At 32.2% G+C, this 22,355-nt stretch overlaps 1 protein-coding gene, 1 long non-coding RNA gene and 1 pseudogene across 2 annotated transcripts; 1 reads left to right on the top strand and 2 right to left on the bottom strand.

The window, feature by feature from the left end:
* Positions 1-392: 392 nt before the first annotated feature.
* On the top strand, positions 393-1,151 carry LOC116108288. The gene has a single exon (XM_031394543.1). The coding sequence runs from the start codon at positions 393-395 to the stop codon at positions 1,149-1,151; it is 759 nt and encodes a 252-aa protein (XP_031250403.1).
* A 1,575-nt stretch (positions 1,152-2,726) lies between these two features.
* Positions 2,727-18,558, bottom strand: LOC116108227 (annotated as a pseudogene).
* Positions 7,799-8,847, bottom strand: LOC116108251. The gene is made up of 3 exons (XR_004124617.1): positions 8,770-8,847; positions 7,916-7,979; positions 7,799-7,813 (listed from the first exon to the last, which is right to left on the bottom strand). It is a non-coding gene; the product is annotated as an uncharacterized LOC116108251 (long non-coding RNA).
* Positions 18,559-22,355: the final 3,797 nt, after the last annotated feature.

The raw sequence follows: 22,355 nt of genomic DNA, 5'->3' as shown, positions 1-22,355 counted from the left end.
CTTTGTTTTCCTGGCTCTTGTTTGTATGTGAGAAAGAAGATTGTCACTATCACTTTTAAACTTCCTTTCTAAACCACACAATGGGCGCCTACTCTATATAAACGAATGGCCTCTATGAAATTAAATATTTAAATGTATTATATATGGTGTGTAACGTGTGTTAAAAGGTGTGTTAAATTAAAATATGTCTTATGTATCATGTATCATGTATCATGAATTTAAATGTATCATGGTTTGTTCATGTATCTTGTTCAAGAGAAAATTAAGTTGCTAAATCAATTAGTTTTTTTTTAATAGGAATCTCTTTGTCTCTTATTTTTGGGATCCCACTTTGATACTAATTCATTATATGTTTATTGGATTTGGAATCCAAAGCATTAACAAATAAGATTATGATATCCAATTATTTCAAGAGACTGAAGAAAAGTCCAGCAAAAAATGTTGATGGGGACTCTATTGATATTGAGGTTAATCAAACCCCATTAGAAGAAGAAACCCCACAACAGAGACAACAACACCAAGAAAAAGAAGCAAGGAGTTTGTTACGAATCATGGAGAATTTTGAATTCGTATTTTTGTTATTCTTGATGAAGAAAGTATTAGGAATCACATATGAACTGTCACAAGCATTACAAAGAAAAGATCAAGATCTCCTTAATGTCATGCAGTTTGTACAAATTTCGAAGTGTTGGTTGCATAAATTGAGAAATGAAGACACTTGCTTCGACATATTGTTGAAAGAAGCTTATAATATGTGTAAAGATAATGACATACCAATCCCGGAGAACATGGAAGATAATTTTGGGAGGACAAAACGAGGAATTGCTCCAATTACAAATAAATATCATTTTAAGGTGGAATTGATGTACACAGTTTTAGATAACATTCAAGAAGAACTCAATAATCGTTTTGATGAAGTAAATATGGAGTTGCTTCAGTGTATGGCATCTCTTGATCCAAGTAACTCTTTTGCTGCATTTAATAAAGACAGATTACTTGAGTTTGCAAAGTTCTATCCTACCGATTTTCCTCAACACGATATTTGGTTGCTCAATAATCAACTTGAAAACTATTATGAGGATGTTAGCACCAATGCCAATTTCACTCATGTTGATGGGATTGCCGATCTTGCAAAAAAAAAAAATGGTTGAGTTTAAGAAGGATGTTGCTTACGACAAAGTTTTCTTGCTTATTAAATTAGCACTGGTTTTGCCTGTGGCTACTTCAACAGTTGAAAGGGTGTTCTCTACAATGAATCTTGTTAAGAATACTTTGCGTAATCAAATGGGAGACGAGTGGATGAACAATTGCTTAGTAGTTTACATTGAAAAGGAAGTCTTTGCTACAATTCAAAATGACGATATCATTGAACATTTTCAAGACATAATGAAGCGGAAAATCGTGTTAAATTGAAGATCTTCAGGTATACTATTCTAACTTGCTTTCATCTTTAAAAAATTAATATTCATATTATTTAGATCTTTAGGTATACCATTCTAACTTGATTTTTGGGTCAATACGCAAAGGATGTGTGGATCTTTAATATAGACGGTTGAGTTAGAATGTTAACGTCTGGATCTGGATTTGAAGTGATTGTAATCCATCTCTTTGTAAACCTTTGAGTATCTTACTTTTGTTAGAGTTGTAATTGAGCTCTAAATTTGTGTAGAATATTTTTGGTGGATTTGTGGTTGTTGCAAATTCTTTTGATTATATTGGATTTAAGTGGGTCGTTAGATTCCCGTAGTTTTTTTTATCTCTTCACATTGAAGAGGTTTTTACACGTAAAAATTTTCTTGTATTTTCTTGTGAATTATTTTCTTATGTTTTCACTACTTGATTGGCAAACAGTGGCGGAGCGACGAGCCCCCTTGGGCAAAAATCCTAGGTCCGCCACTGTTTGATGGTATGGTTTGCTTGCTTTGATTGGGTGTCTTGGTGATGTGAGTTGCTCGGACAGATTGGTCCTACTAATGCTGGATTTGATGGCTATTATTTGGTTTATGGTAGTTGATTGGGAGAGTGTTGGAGTTGCAATGGTTGGAGAGTTGAAGATGGCTAGAATTGTCTTTTGCCGATAAGGATTTTGAGATGAAATGGATATGGCAGTGGTGGTTTGGTTTGATTGGTTGAGGTTGGTGTTTGGGTTGATTGGGGTAGATCGTTTTCTCCTTCTTGGATTGATGACAAGATGAATGGTTACTCGCCAAAAGTTCACCAGCGATTGCTCTACAATGAGCAATTTTTTAGATCAGAAAGTGGCTTTAATGTCATATTTGAATGAAGAATTGTCAGTTTTAATTCATTTATTTTCAATACATAGTTACAGTCTTTATATAGATAGAATACAATTCATTGAATCTCCTAATTATGTCAGTTTCAGATTACACAAAACACTAACATAATTTGGAGATTACATAATATCGTGAGTTTCTTAAAACTGACAAAAATAGGAGATTACAAAATATTCTGGAAATCTCAACATAATATCTAAAATTAAGAGCATGGTCAACACATGATAATTGACCATAACGATTAGAGTCTTGGACAGTCCACTAAAATAGAGTGGTCAACTGATCGTGGTCATGGCCGGTTTAGTGTTTTTTACAGGGTAATATATTTACTTATTATCCTATACAAAAAAAAAAAAAAAATCCCCTGTGCGTCAAACAAGATACTAAAACCATTTAATACAGAACAAGGTTTTAGTGTTGTCCAGTGCTATAAAACAAACATGACAACAATCACATATTTTCCTTGACCTCATCAGTAGCAAAGCCAAAAAATGCAGCAACTACAGGTGCCAATGCCCATGGAGAGGGTAACCAATTGTTACGTGGTTTGTGAGCCTCCTGCCATAAATAAACAGTCATATATACTAACACGTCAACATAAATTTAGCAAACTCATAGCTTAAAATTTGTAGCATAAACTTATACAATGATATATGCTAACAAAATTTTCTAACAAGTAGTGTATAATAATTTACCTGTGCTGACATTGCTTGATTGACCACATACTTGGTCTCTTCCTTGAATTGATCCCACAAATACATACATTCTATGGGTGATTTCAACATATCGCTTGGAGAAACCTAGCACATGTTCCATTATAAATGAGAAATACGATTCAAGAAAATGATAATACAATAAGACCAAACACAGTACTACCTGCTCCCATGTGTTTGAGGCTAGAGTGTCAACAGTTCCACCCATAAGTGAGGAAAAAAGTAAGTTTCTAACCATATCTGGCTTCTCATCCAAGCGTATAACAACCATGTCTGACAGTACCCTTAGTGACTAGAAGAAACCAATGACAAAAAAATAGTTAGGTGTTATCAGTGTAAAGCTAATTTAACTCCCTCCCTCACATTAAAATCCTTAAAAATTACCGCAGACTGGGCATTCTTCAAAATAGTCTTAATGTCCACTTCTCTAGCCAAAACCTTGGCATTGAATCTTGTCATGATTGAAGACTATTAAGAATCTGAAATAAATTCCAAGGTATTATGCACCAACGATGAATTAAGATTAGACAATCTACAAACCACAATCAAGCTCTCTACCTATCCTTCATGTGGACCAAACTTTGCCAACTTCTTCTCTTGCTTTTTTCTCCACCACAATTCTTGCATAGCTCCTTAAATTTTGAACCATTGCATCACTACTAGCTTTGTCCAACTCAAAACCAGCAATTGCATTCGAAGCCCAAATGCGCAGCTTTAGTCTCACGTTCAAGAAGCCTTCTTACTGAAGCCCAATGTCCTCAACCAACTTCAAATAGATATTTCATAGGTTCATAAGTGCTGCAGACAATTTTTCCGCACATCAATATGGTATCAGTACTTAGTCATTCATAAACATTAATGAAAGGTTTTAAAAAGAAAAAAAAAAAAAAATCATTGACAATGATTACAATAATAATTGTGCATTAACCAAAAAATAACCTCATAGTTAGCTTTGATTTTAGACAGCTTTGCACGGCAAACCATTGATGCATGTTCTAATGTCATGGTGAGTTCTTCCGAACTTTTGAAGCATCCCAATTAGTCTGTCTTATAGCAACATCTGAGGAAGGGAAGAACAAGTCGTTGAATTGCAAGTAAACAAATTAATAGGTCAATCATGAAGGAAAACTAGTTTACAGTTGGTCTAGCTCACAGTTGAAGGGAAATGCAGTAATCAAGAAGATGCAAATAAAAAACAATAAATGAAGAGAAGCATTTGGCTTAGATCACAGAAACAGTTGAGAAGTTACAGATCACTTTCTGTAAAAACTAGTAGTCCAATAGAGGAACAAAATACAAAGATTGACTATCACTTTACCAAAAGTGTCAGTAGCCAATCAATTTTGTACAAATAAAAGAACATGCAGAGAACTCATAAGGACGCAAATTATTAAGTTTTCTTACCAGCACATCCTTGTGTCACACTCCAGCAGACAAGATTGAAGACGAGTGCGAACACAGCAGCAAAAACCTTCCCCTTCGTTATGTGACTGTTCCAAGCTGATCTTAAAACTATCAAACACTTTAGAATATAGATGATCCAACATGCATTATACGCGGGGTGGAAAATCTGGAAAATTCAAGGGACATTGTGATAAATGAACAAACATAAAATAATAAAACCTACAGGAACAAGATGAACCTTCTATTTAAAAAAAAAAAAAAAAAAAAACTAATGTAACCCCCATCTGTTGTCAAAATAACAGGAAGCTCTCCTGATTTGCCCACTCGTAGTCATATTCATAACAAATAATACAACGCTACAAACTCTCCATATGAACTAACATATACAAACTAATGTAGCATGATTTGATTAGAGAATGAAAAATAATGATATTAAACAAAATGAAAAAAAATGATGTGGCAACTGAAATGTGCAGTAGGATAAGCCACTAAATACAAAATTTTGATGATATCAGTGCATAAAATAAGTTATTTGTCTTGTAAATGAATAGCATAGAGAATTGTTGTTCTTTGTTGTACTTAACTTGTGTTTTAGGGCATACGTTATGACCACCCCAAATTCAGTACAACTTTGCATTTTAATGATTCATGGAAAATAGTTAAGGGTGCGTTTGATTTAGTATTTTGGATAGGATTTTAGGGATAGTATTGGGTTATTGGATAGGGAGTATTACGAGGTAAATTTTAAAATTTTGTAAAAAAGCCCTTAGGTTTACTAATTTAACTAAAGACCCTAACATATAAAATGACAAAAACACCCCCACCACCTGTAGTGTCAGATTCCGGCCCCCCCGTCGGAATTGTGCCGGAAAATTTCGTTACGGCACAGACTAGTCGGATCTGTGCCGTAACACGTCGTTATGGCCTTTTCCGGCCAGATCCATGGTGGATCTGGCCGGAAAAGGCCAGATCTACGGTTGTGTTATGGCTGTCGACGGCCGAAAAGGCCAAACGAGGGCCATCTTTGGCCTCAGCGACGGCCAAAGATGTGGCCGTCATTTTCGGTCAACGACGGCCATTTCTTTGGCCGTCGCTGACGGCCAGATCTGGCCTTTTCGGCCAGATCCGGGGTGGTCTGGCCCGAAAAGGCCACAGCGGTGACTTCCGGCCATTTTTGGTCGGAAGTTAGGTCCGTTACAGATTCCGGCTACACCGACGGTGGTTGCCGGAATCTGACAAGTTGGGTTATGGGGGTGTTTTTGTTAATTTTTAAACTTTTTTTCAGGGGTATTTAGTGAAATTAATAACCTTATGGGTGTAAAATGTAATTAAAAAAATAGGGTAATATTTTTAGAATATTGTACCAAACATTATTTGGAGAATAGGATCCGAATAGGGATAAAATATTAAACCAAACATGCAGTAAGCTACTCACCATTGACACAAATTTGGAAATCGTAACTGATAGCATAAAAATAAAAAGTGCATCTATTTGTTAAGATACTTAGGTGCCCTCGCATGAAAACATAAAGTTTTGCCTGTAAGTTAACATACTCATGATATTTCATAGAAGTTCTTTTTATCAATAGCAAAAATGAAAACATACTTAATAAGTAGGTTGAACCTTACATAATTGCTTGTGACTCCAAATCTTGTCGTTTTCGAATTCTTAACACTTCATCAAGTAGAATCGTTTCCTTGTCATAACTATGAAAAATAGAATTTAGCATAGAAACCAAGATCAGATTCAGGCTTCCAACAGATTTGGATCAAAGAAAATACTCCAAGACTGTCATTGCACAATATCCGGTAAAACATCACAGATAGGGGTAGAGGTAGTCATTCTAAATTCTATAACTTTAGGGAGTTTAGAATAATTTAGATCTTTTACTTTCAGTTAAATATCAATTATCATTGACTTCTAAGCAATCCACAAAAGTTTTAAGGATAAATATACACACAAAATTTTCTCTACGTAGCCATGGTCTTGGCTGCTGGTAGTCTTACAAGCACCTCATGAAATATCTTAAATACAATTGCAGATGTATTTTGAGAGATTTACATCACTATTAAAAACAGTCAAATCATTTATTAGATTTGATAATATATCAGACACGAATGTGAACTTACTCTGAAGATAGTATCTAGAACGGAGCTAAGCTTTTTAACCAAATCCTGGGACAGGACCCACTTGAATAGCTTCATTCAGAGCCAACCAAACCTGCAACAAATCATTTAAGTACGGCTAACATAATTTTTCGATCAACAAGTAATTCCCGCAAGGGAGATGTATGTAAAGAACCTCATCAACTGACACAGACGGGCTTCTCATTGGCATTTCCTCACACCGAAAAGTGCAACCATTACCTGATTACGTTAACAAATATTTCTTAATTAAAAAAAATGTTATATATATATCAATGAAATTGAAAAAAGAACAAAAAAGATATGCCCAAGGAAAATTAAAAACCTTAAGAGCAGGAAGATCCAGGTCCTTGTTTTCTTTTATAAGATTCCATATCTGCTGTACCACTAAAGGAAAATCCTGAGGCAGGAACAACTCCTTGTCTATCACCGCTAGTCCTCCTGGAGAGATGGAATGGAAAACACGTGCCGCAGTTCAGCAACCGTGTATAACATGTCCAGACTGTAAGACTCTAGATATGAACTGTAAGCTATTTATTTCACAAATCTGTAATGCTTAATTAGCCAATATACCACAATGCCAAAGATTTCGAACACTGATTATTTAGGTAAACATATGAAGACTGAAGAAATGCTACAACACCTCCAAATTCGGTTGAACCAGTAACGGTCGAACCCATATTAGTTAAGGCTTGATAAACTTCCTAATCTATTAATGGTTACCTGCTCTTTAAACTCCTCCTCCTTCTGTTCATAGCTAGATAAAGCAGTGACCCCCACCTACATGTCGAGTAATAAATGAAAAGGTAAAATTTAACGCAATTCCAGAAAATGATCAGTCATAGAGATAGAGAGAAAATTAGAGAACATTTAGAGAAAATTAGAGAACATTTACTTACATTAAAAACTCACTGAGAGGAGCACCTTCATGTTCCCGGGGTTTAGGAACTGCTTCCCAAATCTGTAGAAATCACCGACTATCAAAATGCTGAGGAAAAAAAAAAAGAACGAACAAATTGAATGTGAGCAAACATAAATAAATATACCTTCTGTATCTTCTCTAAATTAGACTCTATTTTTCAAGCGGGGTCTGCAAGGAGAGTCATGAATAGTTATTGATTCAAAAGAGAAGAGATAGGCCCTTCCACAAAAGGAATGAAGAGTAAAGGAAATATAAAGTGCAAGTGCACACCTTTGTTTTATCACGTATAACAAATAGAAGAGTTGTTTTACGTGGGCTAATAAACGCATCATGACCTCACACAGCACAGAAAACCAATCATTATGTGAAATAAGCAGAATATTGTTATATACAATAAAAACAACAACACATTGACCCTGTACAACTGGCTAGAGTACCTGAAAAACTGTTTTAAGAAGAGGTCTATTGGAAGCCTGCTCCCGACCGATATCATGGCACCAACTACATATGACATTAAACACTTTATTACACTTGAAGTGACATCTAAACGTTTGTGTTACCATGAGTTTTCTATGCCTCTAGTCCACACATTTAAGAAACTCTAGGATATAGATCTGAATGTTAAACAGTGTCCATTTCTGATCAAAGGCTTCCATTCCAAATCAAATTTTGTAAAGAAAAATAAACTTATGTACAGACAACAGCAACAGCAAAGATAAAAAAGAAGAATTCACGATCTTTTTTTTTTTTTTTTTTTTTTTTTGGTGGGGGGGGGGGGGGGGGGAATATAAATTGCTAAAACTTTCCTGATACAGTGGTTTTTAAACATCAATCACAATTAATAATGCTGCTTCCTATCAGAGCAATGATACCATGCCTGTTTAGATACTCTTTAAAAAACACACATTGGCGGCCAAAGTAACAGCAAAGAGAAACCATGTACGCCATATAGGTTGATGGACCAGAGAAATCCAGATTTTAAAAACCTTAGGCAACCTTAGAGAATGGCAGGCCTAGAGACCAGCCTAGACTACTCACATGCATAACTGAAGCTACTACCGAAGTAGATTATCCAGATCATGCCAAGAATATTAATATTTGCACATATCATATAGATATGTTGTTTACAACACCTATTTTATCTCTAATTTGTTTAACCAGGCCTAATTAGCCAAGGCCATTCTCCTTTTTGTAGGAAAGCCTGTACTTGTCAACGCAGTATTCCCGAACCAATTTCGTGTCTGTAATGCCAAATTATTTGCAACTCTATATACTAGATCAAAGAGACTACATGTTTATCACTACAACATCTGCAATTGCCAAAGCAAACAGGGCACTCTGCTTCTCGAATGCAGTGTCATCCTGAAAAATTTCAGATACAGTTTTTGGTGATGAAAATGTATCAACACTAATCATACAATTCCGCCCAAATGAAGGGGCAAAATATGTCTCCAGGCATCCCTAGAACATAAAGCACTGTAAATAACTTTAAGCCTCACAAAGATCAAATTGTGAATTTGGTCTGACTCTGACAGGGTTCTCCAGAATCAAACTTAAATAATGAATGAACATCACCTCTTGACGATAGCAAGGATTTCACTTCGGTTTGCCATTATAAAGAAAAAATATCATGATTCTCTTATAAATTGTCAACCCGGTTCAGCCCCTAACTTAGAGCAATAAATATCACACACTCAGTAACTAGCTTGCTTAAAGTTTTCATAACAGCACCTTCCCACAAAGCATCGTGTATTATTTGGTTTCAGTGCTAATACAATTAAACTAAAATTCAGGGGGCACAGTTCTGATGTATCTGTGAGTCAATAGGTGTTTTGAACACATATGAAAATTCCTGAATCTTCTATTAACACCCATATGGCATATTATACTCATATGTACTGCCAAATATAACTGCAGAAAATTAACTAAGATCTATATGCTACGCAGGCCTTCTTCACAGAAAAAACATAACCCCATTTCCGTTACAAATTGAAGATATCAACACAAAGCTTATACCTCGCCTCTTCACTGCCATCAGTTCCCTCTAAATCACGGCAATGGTGAAAGGTTCAATGCCAGCACACTTATCTATCCAAATTCCCTAGTTGCTCTGACTCCTGCCCAAAATGATAAATAAATAAAATAAATTTACGAATCTCTTACATTAAGCTGCAAAATAAACGAATTAAAAACTCAAACAACCAACCTTCCTTCAAATGCATCCATCTCTTTGAATTTTGTATCAAAAAGATGGTTCATTAAAGTACTCTTCCTGTTCACCATTAGAATAAAAAGAAAAAAAAGATACTAAGCCAACAGAGCATTAAATCACAATGAAAACGTGAAAAAACCTTACATTAATTAAAATAAAAATAAAAACCGAAATTTTGCAACATCATATTTATTATTACACAAAACCAAAGCGGAAACTTTCAATTAACTCATAAATCATGAAATCTGGAACAAATTTAAAAAGATCGAACTTCAGAAGCAATATACCACTACTTTGTGGGCCACGATAGCGACGACGGAGTAGTCGCGCCCCGCGATCGGGAGGTTGGTGGCGCGGACGAAGTGGTGGAGACCGTCGACATTGAGTAGCCTTACCGGCATGATTTTGGACAGAGAAGGAGAGACTTCAGCCATAAGGAAGCGAAAATTCTAGGGTTGAGGGAATCAAATTGAAAAAGAAAATATGAAATTGAGAGTCTAATAGAAAAATGAAGTGACGTCACAGCTCACAAATAGAAGACTAGAAGGTGGAGGAACTGGAAGAGGATAATAAAGACAAAACTGACTTGACTTCCGAGACGACACGTGGGTTTCTCTTTACTTTTGAAACTTTTTTTCGTTAGTGTACGTTGGTTTAAAGTGATTGATTTAATATCATATCGAAATGAATATTCTTTCATGTGATTTATGAATACTAGGGTTATAACATAAATACCCCTAAAATATGATTAAAATTTGAAGTGCCACAAATATGTTATAATAATAACAAAATGCTCCTATCACTAAGTTTTTGTGCTAAAATAAACAGTAGAGGAGCAGTATCATAAATTTTATTAACCCATCATATTTATAAATTCTAAGAGTACACTAACAACTCATAATAAAAGGAGGATTTTGTTATTTCTGAAATCTTAGGGGGGAATCATTACTTATAAACCTCAGGGTGTTAGGAACTCTACAATATTTTAAGAGTGTGATTATTCTTTCATGGGCCGTTGTCTTTTTTACTCGAAGAGTAGCCGGCTTGTTTTGGCAAATTCAATGACATCCAAAGGGAGTCAACGCGGTTTTAAGGCGTAAACCTTACGCTCAAATTAAACTAAATACAGTATTTACCTAACCAAGAAAGAAAACTACTTTTCTTTTCTGTTTGAAATAATTACTGGGTCAAATGGAAATTTGACATTTCCTTAACTACCTTAATATAAGACTGTTTATCCAATTTCTTCACTTTTATATACATTTACTATTCCTTCTTAAAAACAATATATTTTATTTCTTAATTTTTTTCATAAGAATATAATTAGGTAATTTATATGTTAGTTTAAAGAAATTATGATCTCTAATTCTAATACTAATTCGGAGAATAATTTAAAAAAAAAAAAAAATTCTAGTGACTCTAGTACTAGAGTAACCAATTAAAAATATATTAGATTATAATTTATAAAAAATAAAAGGATACATTAAATAGCTTTCTCTTGTTTATAATGAACATATAATATAAGCCATAATATAAAAATTAAAACTAATAACACGACATATAATAAACTCAATAATAACGTTCAATATGAATTCATACCATAGAATATAAGACTCATAACATAACATAAAATAACATTTGTATTAATAATGTGTATGCTAACGTTCAATGAATTACTGACTTCATGATCTATTTTATAATAAAAGGAATGAACTTGAAAAGCATATATACTACTACTTTGTGAGCCCATGATGGTGACGATGGTGTAAGAAAGGTCACTATCGGGGAGGTTGATGGCGAGAAGGTTGGTGACATAAAGGAAGTTGTCGAGACTGTCGACCTTGAAGTTGCCATTGCTAGTGATGAGTTGGACGGAGCAAGGAGAGCCTTCGACCATAAGGAAGCGAAATTCTAGGGTTTGTGGGAATCAAAATTGAAAAAGAAAGAATTAGAAATTGAGAATCTAATGGAAGAAAATGAAGTAGAAGGTGATGGGAGAAGGGAGGCAGCCGTCTCACTTTGACTTTTAGTGCGGAAAAATTGATTTGGCAAGTTCAATAAACGACACGTGGATTTCTATTTATTTAATGGAAACTTCTTTTGTTCGAATGCGATCATATAATAATTCTTTTTATGTTTTAAAATAATAAAAATTCTCTTTATTTGTAAATTGTTGAAATTTCTTCTGTAATGAGTTAATCAAAATTATTAAATTATTTTTTAATCATTTATTTTATGATTATTATCAATCAGGGGATATCTTCATTAAAAATATATAATTATAAGATACAAATATTAAAAAATAATTAGAGGATACTTAACGGTATAAAACCGTTAACTTTAATTGAAATATTTTAGATGACTGAAATATTCATCTTCGAGTGATTTTATTATTTAAAAAAATTCAAAACAAAAAATAAATAGCTAAATTTAAAAAATATATATATATATATACACACACACGATTGTACAAATTAAAAAATAAAGCAATATATATATTTAAAAAATTAAAACTAAAATATAAAGTATAGTTAAAGAAAATTCCTTAATTTTTTTAATTTTTTTTTTTTTTATGTATCCTCGCTTATTTTTATTTTGATATGTTTCATTTTCTTGTTGATTTCTTTTTCAAATTGTTGTAATTAAAAAAAAAAAAAAAACTTATTTTATATGAAACTATATTACACATAAATTACCTTAATACCTTTAATAAAATTAAAATTAACAATTTTAAATTGTTAAGTTTCCTATAATTATAAGTTTACAATGAAAGTGTCATCTAACTAATAATAATCCTTTTATTATAATATCTAGAATTTAATGGTAAGAGAATTTTTGTCATTTTTGAAATCTCTACCTTAAGGAGATTTTTGTTATTTTATTATAAATAAGGCAGATTAATGTCACTAACCATATTAATTAATAATTGTAGATAGACAGAAGGGGTTATTTGTACTTTCATCCTTTAGGTTTGGAGCTGCACTAATCTTCAGTATTTATAGGATATGAAAAGTTTAATCCCATCAGATAATATTTTTCAATAACAAGCCTATAATGCCCCTGTTGTCTTATATACATGTTATTAGAAATTAATAAAATACAAAAGAAAAAAGTATAAAAAAAATACTATGCCTAAATGAAAAAAAAATCAACTTTTCATAAGAGTAATTGGTATATATATAATAGGGGCCACTTTTAGTGGGTTACTTTTATGTATATATTAAAAAAAAAATTCTTCATTTCTAATAATATGTAAATAAGATAACAAGGGTAATTTAAACTTCTTATTGAAAACTTTTACCTAATTGAATTAAACCTTTCATGTCCGGTATTAGGGGTAAATAATATACTCCAAATCTTAAGGATAAAAGTGTAAATAACCAATGGAAAGTGATTCAATATCTATAAGGAGTTATAATGAATATTCTTTGGTGTGCTGAGAATGGACGGTCAGCGTTGTTCTTACGAGTCACCAAAAGAAGAAAGAAAACAAAAGATATTTATTGTTGTTTATAAGGGATATTTCCAAAAAAAAAAAAAAAACCCATATCTTTGTTGCTTTTTACCAAAAATAAACGTCAATAACATAAAACCCCCATTTCGTCAACAACCATTAATAAAAAAGGAAAAGACAATGTTCACGGTTTTATGAAGGTATTTCAAACAGTCAAAAATACCCTTTATATATTTATTGACTATTAAAAGTATCTTATTAAAGGTTAAAGTTGGAGGTTATTGTAATTAACTTTTTTTTCTATACTATCTGAACGCGGCCAACATGCGGGGGGGTTAGCAGATATACCTTGTTTACAATGGAGGTATAACTTACTTTCCCTTTTAGAGAATATACAATATTATCAGTTGAACCCACTTTAATAATTATTACTAATCCCATAATAATTACGTAAATATAGAAATTAAAACTAATAACACAACATATAATAAGCCCATTAATAATGTTTACATGAATTCATAATATAGAATATATAACTCATATCATAATTTCAATAATAATAATCTATAATGAGTATTAAATGTTCGATGTATCACTAATTTCATGATCAATGAATCTTGTATTAAAAAACAATGTTAAGCATACAAATTATTCTTTCCAACTGATGTGATAACCTACACGTTTGACATGTAATGTAATATACTTTAATTTATTTATAATTTCAAATCACAGAATTATCTTAAAACGTGTATAAAGAGTTTGTACAAGCAAAAAGTGTTACTCTATGTTCAATTGTCGAAGAACTGCCAAATACACGACAAAAGAAAATTTGTACTCTATAACAGACCAACCCATTACCATCACATAATTACATACTTCAAGTGAGGAAGTTAACAACAAATCCCGCCACTGATACAGCTATTGATACAGCCGCGGGTAAGTTTGACCAGATGGAAGGCGGAGCCGGAGCAGGCGTGGGTGCGGGCCAGTTGGGAACCCGCTTGTAAGCCTCCTGTGGTAAACAAACAGGTCACATGTGAGAGTCTAAGAGATGCTAAATACATGCAATCATACAAACTTTTGATGATATCTATCAATCGATAAATATATTTTTAGTTTTGTTAATAAAAAATGATTGAAACTGTTGTTTTTTTAGTGTTTTTAACATGCGCTCTTAGGACACATTAAAACCACCCTATATTCAGTACAATTTTCAAATTGAACGATTCACGAAAATTAGTTAAGCTATTCACCATTAATATATATCCAATTTTGTATTTGATAACAATTAGCGTAACCTTACCTCCAATGCTTTTGATTGCAAATATTGACGTTTTACAGTTCTAACATCATCATCAAAGTAGATAGTCTCCCTGTCATATCTATGAAAAATAGAATTTCGCATACGAAACAAAGATCAGAGCTTCCGAAAAGAGTTGTATCAATAAAATACTCCAAGACTGTCGGTGTACAATATACACAATTACTCAGGATAATCATTTTTAGATGTAAATTTCACAACCTCAGTTTCAGTTAAACATTAATCATCATTCATTTCTAAGCAATACATCAACTGCACATGCATTTTGATAGTCTACATACGATTACATAAAACAAGTAAAATCATATAATTAGACTTGAAAATATATTGGACAGAGATGTGAACTTACTCGGAAAGATAGGTGTCGAGAACAGCATCAAGCCTTTTTCTAAATTCTGGGACAGGACGAACTTGAATATCTGCCTCCAACGCCAACCAACCCTGCAACAAATCAACTAAGTACTGGCTAACAAACAATGTTCGAATCAGACCAGTAATTCCTGCAAGGGAGATGAATGTAAAAAGAACCTCATTGGCAAACAAACAGTGGAGCTTCTCATTGACAATTTCTTCACAACGAACGGTTGCAACCATTACCTGATAAATGTTAACAAAAAAGTATACATATATATCAGTGAAATTGAAAAGTCACAGAACATATACTGAAACAAAAATAATAAAACCTTATGAGCAGGAAGATCCAGGTCCTTGTTTTCTTTTATATCTTTCCATATCCGTTGTGCACTAAGAGAAAATCCTGAGGCAGGAACAACTCGTTGGCTATCTCCAGCCAGTCGTCCTGGAGAGATGGAGTGGAAAAACTGCTCCCTCAGCTTGGCAACCTACATGTCATGTCAAAATCATAAGCCCGTAGATACCAACTGTAAGCTATGTATTTCACAAAATAAAAATTATTTAGGCCAAGATGCCACGGCGACAAAGATTTCCAACACTGATTATTTATGTAAATGTTAGTAGACTGAAAATGTAACAACAAACTCCAAACTCAGTTGAACGAGTAAAGGTCGCAACCCATTTTAATAGAGGTTTGATAAACTTCCTAAGCTTATTAATGGCTACCTGCTCTTTAAACTTCTCCTCCTTCTCTTCATAGCTAGATAAAGCAGTGACCTCCACCTACATGTCGAGTAATAAATTAAAAGGTAAAATATAACGCAATTCCAGAAAATGAATCAGTCATAGAGATATAGAGAAAATTGAGAACATTTAGAGAAAATTAGAGAACATTTACTTACATTAAAAAACTCACTGAAAGGAGCACCTTCATTGTCCCGGGGTTTAGGAACTGCTTCCCAAATCTGTAGAAATCACCAACTATCAAAATGCTGAGGAAAAAAAAAAAAATGAACAAATCGAATGTGAGCAAACATAAATAAGTATACCTTCTTGATATCTTCTCTTAAATTAGACTCTAATTTTTCAAGCGGGGTCTGCAAGGAGAGTCATGAATAATTATTGATTCAAAAGAAAAGAGAAAGTCCCTTCCACAAAAGGAATGAAGTGTAAAGGAAAAATATAAAGTGCAAGTGCACACCTTTGTTTTATCACGTATAACAAATAGAAGAGTTGTTTTACGTGGGCTAAATAAACGCATCATGACCTACATACAGCACAGAAAACCAGATCATTATGTGAAATAAGCAGACAATATTGTTATATACAATAAAAAGACAATAACACATTGACCCTGTACAACTGGCTAGAGTACCTGAAAAACTGTTTTAAGAAGAGGTCTATTGGAAGCCTGCTCCCGACCGATATCATGGCACCAACTACATATGACATTAAACACTTTATTAACACTTGAAGTGACATCTAAACGTTTGTGTTACCATGAGTTTTCTATGCCTCTAGTCCACACATTTAAGAAACTCTAGGATATAGATCTGAATGTTAAACAGTGTCCATTTCTGATCAAAGGCTTCCATTCCAAATCAAATTTTGTAAAGAAAAATAAACTTATGTACAGACAACAGCAACAGCAAAGATGAAAAAGAAGAATTCACCGATCTTTTTTTTTTTTTTTTTTTTTTTTGGGGGGGGGGGGGGGGAATATAAATTGCTAAAACTTATCCTGATACAGTGGTTTTTAAACATCAAATCACAATTAATAAAATGCTGCTTCCTGGAATCAGAGCAATGATACCAATGCCTGTTTAGATACTACTTTAAAAGAAAACAACATTGGCGGGCCAAAGTAACAGCAAAGAGAGGAACCATGTACGCCATATAGGTTGATGGACCAGAGAAATCCAGATTTTAAAAACCTTAGGCAACCTTAGAGAATGGCCAGGCCTAGAGACCAGCCTAGACTACTCACATGCATAACTGAAGCTACATATACCGAAGTAGATTATACAGATCATGCCAAGAATATATAATATTTTGCACATATCATATAAGATATGTTGTTTACAACAACCTATTTTATCTCTAATTTGTTTAAGCCCAAAGCCTAATTAGCCCAAGGCCATTCTCCTTTTTGTAGGAAAGCCTGTACTTGTCAACGCAGTAATTCCCGAACCAAGTTCGTGTCTGTAATGCCAAAATATTTGCAACTCTATATACTAGATCAAAGAGACTTACATGTTTATCACTACAACATCTGCAATTGCCAAAGCAAACAGGGCACTCTGCTTCTCGAATGCAGTGTCATCCTGAAAAAATTTCAGATACAGTTTATGGGTGATGAAAATGTATCAACACTAACTCATACAATTCCGCCCAAATGAAGGGGCAAAATATGTCTACAGGCATCCCTAGAAATCCATAAAGCACTGTAAATAACTTTAAGCCTCACAAAGATCAAATTGTGAATTTGGTCTGACTCTGACAGGGTTCTCCAGAATTCAAACTTAAATAATGAATGAAACATCACCTCTTGACGATAGCAAGGATTTCACTTCGGTTTGCCATTATAAATAGAAAAAATATCATGATTCTCTTATAAATTGTCAACCCGGTTCAGCCCCTAACTTAGAGCAATGAAATATCACACAACTCAGTAACTAGCAATTGCTTAAAGTTTTCATAACAGCACCTTCCCCACAAAGCATCGTGTATTATTTGGTTTCAGTGCTAATACAAATTAAACTAAAATTCAGGGGGCACAGTTCTGATGTATCTGTGAGTCAATAGGTGTTTGAACACATATGAAAATTCCTGAATCTTCTATTAACACCCATATGGCATATTATACTCATATGTACTGCCAAATATAACTGCAGAAAAATTAACTAAGATCTATATGCTACGCAGGCCTTCTTCACAGAAAAACATAACCCCATTTCCGTTACAAATTGAAGATATCAACACAAAGCTTATTACCTCGCCTCTTTCACTGCCATCAGTTCCCTCTAAATCCACGGCAATGGTGAAAGGTTCAATGCCAGCACACTTATCTATCCAAATTCCCTTAGTTGTCTGACTCCTGCCCAAAATGATAAATAAATAAAATAAAATTTACGAATCTCTTACATTAAGCTGCAAAATAAACGAATTTAAGAAACTCAAACAACCAACCTTCCTTCAAATGCATCCATCTCTTTGAATTTTGTATCAAAAAGATGGTTCATTAAAGTACTCTTCCCTGTTCACCATTAAGAATAAAAAGAAAAAAAAAGATACTAAGCCAACAGAGCATTAAATCACAATGAAAACGTGAAAAACCTTACATTTAATTAAAATAAAAAATAAAAAACCGAAATTTTGCAACATCATATTTATTATTACAACAAAACCAAAGCGGAAACTTTTCAAATTAAACGTCATAAATCAGTGAAATCTGGAACAAATTTAAAAAGATCGAACTTCAGAAGCATATATACCACTACTTTGTGGGCCCACGATAGCGACGACGGAGTAGTCGCGGCCGCGATCGGGGAGGTTGGTGGCGCGGACGAAGTGGTGGAGACCGTCGACATTGAAGTAGCCGTTACCGGCAATGAGTTGGACAGAGCAAGGAGAGACTTCAGCCATAAGGAAGCGAAAAATTCTAGGGTTTGAGGGAATCAAATTGAAAAAGAAAGAAGTAGAAATTGAGAGTCTAATAGAAAAAATGAAGTGGACGAGTCACAGCTCACAAGTATAGACTAGAAGGTGAAGGAAGAAGGAGATAAAAGACAAACTGACTTGGCAAGTCAAGGAGACGACACGTGGGTTTCTCTTTACTTTGGAAACTTTTTTCGTTATTGTACGTTGGTTTAAACTCTAAAGTGATTGATTTAATATCATTACAAATGAATATTCTGTCGTGTGATTCATGAATACTAGGTTTATAACATACGCCCCCTAAAATATGATAAAATATTAAATCCCCCAATAGTGTTATAATAATAACAAAATTGCTCCTATCACTAAGTTTTTTGTGCTAAAATAAACAGTAGAGGAGCAGCATCATAAATATTTATTAACCCATCATATTATAAATTCTAAGAGTGCACTAACAACTCACTAATAAAAGGAGGATTTATGTTATTTCTGAAATCTTAGGGGGAATCTGTTACTTGATTAAACCTCAGGGGTTTTACAATCCAACAATATTTTAAGAATGTGATTTTCTTTCGTGGGCCGTTGTCCGGCTTGTTTTGGCAAATTCAATGACATCCAAAGGTAGTCAACGCGGGTTTTAAGGCGTAAACCTTATGTTTAAATTAAACTAACTAGTTACCAAACCAAGCAAGAAAACTATATTCTTTTCTGTTCGAAATAATTACTGGGTCAAATTGAAATTTGACATTTCCTTAACTACCTTAATTAAGACTATTTATCCAATTTCTTCACTTTTATATACATTTAGTATCCCTTCTTAAAAACAATATATTTTATTTCTTAATTTTTTCATAAGAATATAATTAGGTAATTTATATGTTAGTTTAAAGAAATTATGATCTCAAATTCTAATACTAATTTGGAGAATAATTTTAGAAAAAAAATTGTATTGACTCTAGTACTAGCATAACCAATTAAAAACATATTAGATTATAATTTATAAAAAATAAAATGATATATTAAATAGCTTTCTCTTGTTTATAATGAACATATAATATGAGCCATAATATAGAAATTAAAACTAATAACACGACATATAGTAAACTCAGTAATAATGTTCAACATGAATTCATACCATAGAATATAAGACTCATAACATAACATAAAATAACATTTGTAATAATAATTTGTATGTTAATGTTCAATGGATTACTAATTTCATGATCAATTTTATAATAAAAGGAATGAACTTGAAAAGCATATATACCACTACTTTGTGAGCTCATGATGGTGACGATGGTATAAGAAAGGTCACTATCGGGGAGGTTGGTGACATAAAGGAAGTTGTCAAGACTGTCAGACATTAAAGTTGCCATTACTAGTGATGAATTGGACGGAGCAAGGAGAGCCTTCGGCCATAAGGAAGCGAAATTCTAGGGTTTGTGGGAATCAAAATTGAAAAGGAAAGAACTAGAATTTGAGAATCTAATGGAAGAAAATGAAATAGAAGGTGATGGGAGAAGGGAGGCAGCTGTCTCACTTTGACTTCTAGTGCAGAAAAATTGACTTGGCAAGTTCAAAAACGACACGTGGATTTCTATTTATTTAATAGAAACTTCTTTTGTTCTAATGTGATTTTATAATCATATTAATTAGTAATTACGGATGAAAAAGACAGATGGAAAAGATAGACTTTGAAATTCAAGCATATATAATAATTCTTTTTATGTTTTGAAATAATAAAAATTCTCCTTATTTGTAAATTGTTGAAATTTCTTCTGTAATGAGTTAATCAAAATTATTAAATTATTTTTTATCATTTATTTTAGGGTTATTATCAATCAGGGGATATTTTCATTAAAAATATATAATTATAAGAAACAAATATTAAAAAATAATGAGATGATACTTAACGGTTTAAAATCGTTAACTTTAATTGAAATATTTTAAATGACTGAAATATTCATCTTCAAGTGATTTTATTATTTAAAAAAATCAAAACAAAAAATAAATCGCTATATATATACACACACCATTGTACAAATTAAAAAATAAAGTAATATATATTTAAAAAATTAAAACTAAAATATAAACTATAAAGTATAGTTAAAAAATTTCCTTAATTTTTCTGCTTTTTTATATTTTTTTTACTGTTGTATACTCATTTATTTTTATTTTGATATGTGTCGTTTCCTTGTTGATTTCTTTTTCGAATTTGTTGTAATTAAAAAAAATCTTATTTTATATGAAACTATATTACACATAAATTATCTTAATACCCTTAATAAAATTAAAATTAACGATTTTAAATCGTCAAGTTTCCAATAATTATAAGTTTACGATAAAAGTGTCATGTAACTGATAATAACCCTTTTATTATAACATCTAAAACTTAATGGTAAGAGAATTTTTGTCATTTTTGAAACCTCTATCTTAAAAGATTTTTGTTATTTTATTATAACTAAGTCAGATTAATGTCATTAACCATATTAATTAATAATTGTAGATAGACGGAAAGGGGTTATTTGTACTTTCATCCTTTAGATTTAGAGCTGCACTAACCTCCTATAAGTACTTATAGGATATGAAAAGTTTAATCCAATCAGATAATATTTTTCAATAAAAAGCCTATAATACCCCTATTGTCTTATATACATGTTATTAGAAATTAATAAAATACAAAAGAAAAAAGTATAAAAAAATACTACTCCTAAAAGGAAAAAAATCAATTTTTCATAAGATAACAGGGTAATTTAAACTTTTTATTGAAAACTTTCACCTAATTGAATTGAACAGTTCATATCTGATAGTATTAGAGGTAAATAATATACTCCAAACCTTAAGGATAAAAATGTCAATAACCCAATGGAAAGTGATTCAATATCTATAAACAGATATAATGAATATTGCTAAGAATGGACGGTCAACATTATTCTTTCGAGTCACCAAAAGGAGAAAGAAAATAAAAGATATTTATTGTTGTTTATAAGGGAAATTTCCAAAAAAAAAAACCCATATCTTTGTCGCTTTCTGCCAAAAAAACAAAAAAAAAAAAAAAAACTGTCAATTACACATAACCATCATTTCGTCGACAATCATTAATAAAATAAATAAATAAATAAATAGGGTAATATTATACCTACACTATTTTTTACGTCATTTTATAAATATCATGATGTGACATAGGTTACAATCACATAAATTTTATTATAATATTAAAAATTTAAAATAATTAAAAATTGGTGTGATTGTAATTTATGTCATATCATATCATGATGTAATACAAATTATGTAAAAGAGTGATGTAAGTGTAACATTACTTAAACGAAAAGACAATCACGATTTTAAGAAGGTATATCAAAAAGTCAAAAATACCCTTTATATATTTATTGAATATTAAAACTTAAAAGTACCTTATTAAAGGTTAAAGTGACTACAGAATCGGGGGTTATTGTAATTAACTTTCTTTAAGTTTCTTTTCTATACTATCAAAAAGCGGCAAACATATGGGTGTTGGCAGATCGCCTTGTTTATAATGGAGGTATAACTTTAATTTCTATTTGAGAGAATATACAATATTATCAATTGAACCCAATTTAATAATTATTACTAATTCCATAATAATTATGTAAATATAGAAATGAAAACTAATAACACAACATATAATAAGCCCAGTAATAATGTTTACATGAATTCATAATATAGAATAAATAACTCATATCATAACTTCAGTAATAATAATCTATAATGAGTATTAAATGTTCGTTGTATCACTAATTTCATGATCAATGAATCTTGTATTAAAAAACAATGTTATGCATGCAAATTATTCTCTACAATATTATGTAATATACTTTAATTTATTTATAATTTCAAATC

This window comes from Pistacia vera, unplaced genomic scaffold (genome assembly GCF_008641045.1).
Source record: "Pistacia vera cultivar Batoury unplaced genomic scaffold, PisVer_v2 Contig1176, whole genome shotgun sequence".
Classification (NCBI taxonomy): Eukaryota; Viridiplantae; Streptophyta; class Magnoliopsida; order Sapindales; family Anacardiaceae; genus Pistacia; species Pistacia vera.
Note: the sequence above shows the minus strand (reverse complement) of the source record. Positions and strands in the feature narration are given on the sequence as shown.

Coding starts and splice junctions, on each gene's coding strand:
- LOC116108288 (XM_031394543.1), top strand. CDS start 393: ATGATATCCAATTATTTCAAGAGACTGAAGAAAAGTCCAGCAAAAAAT.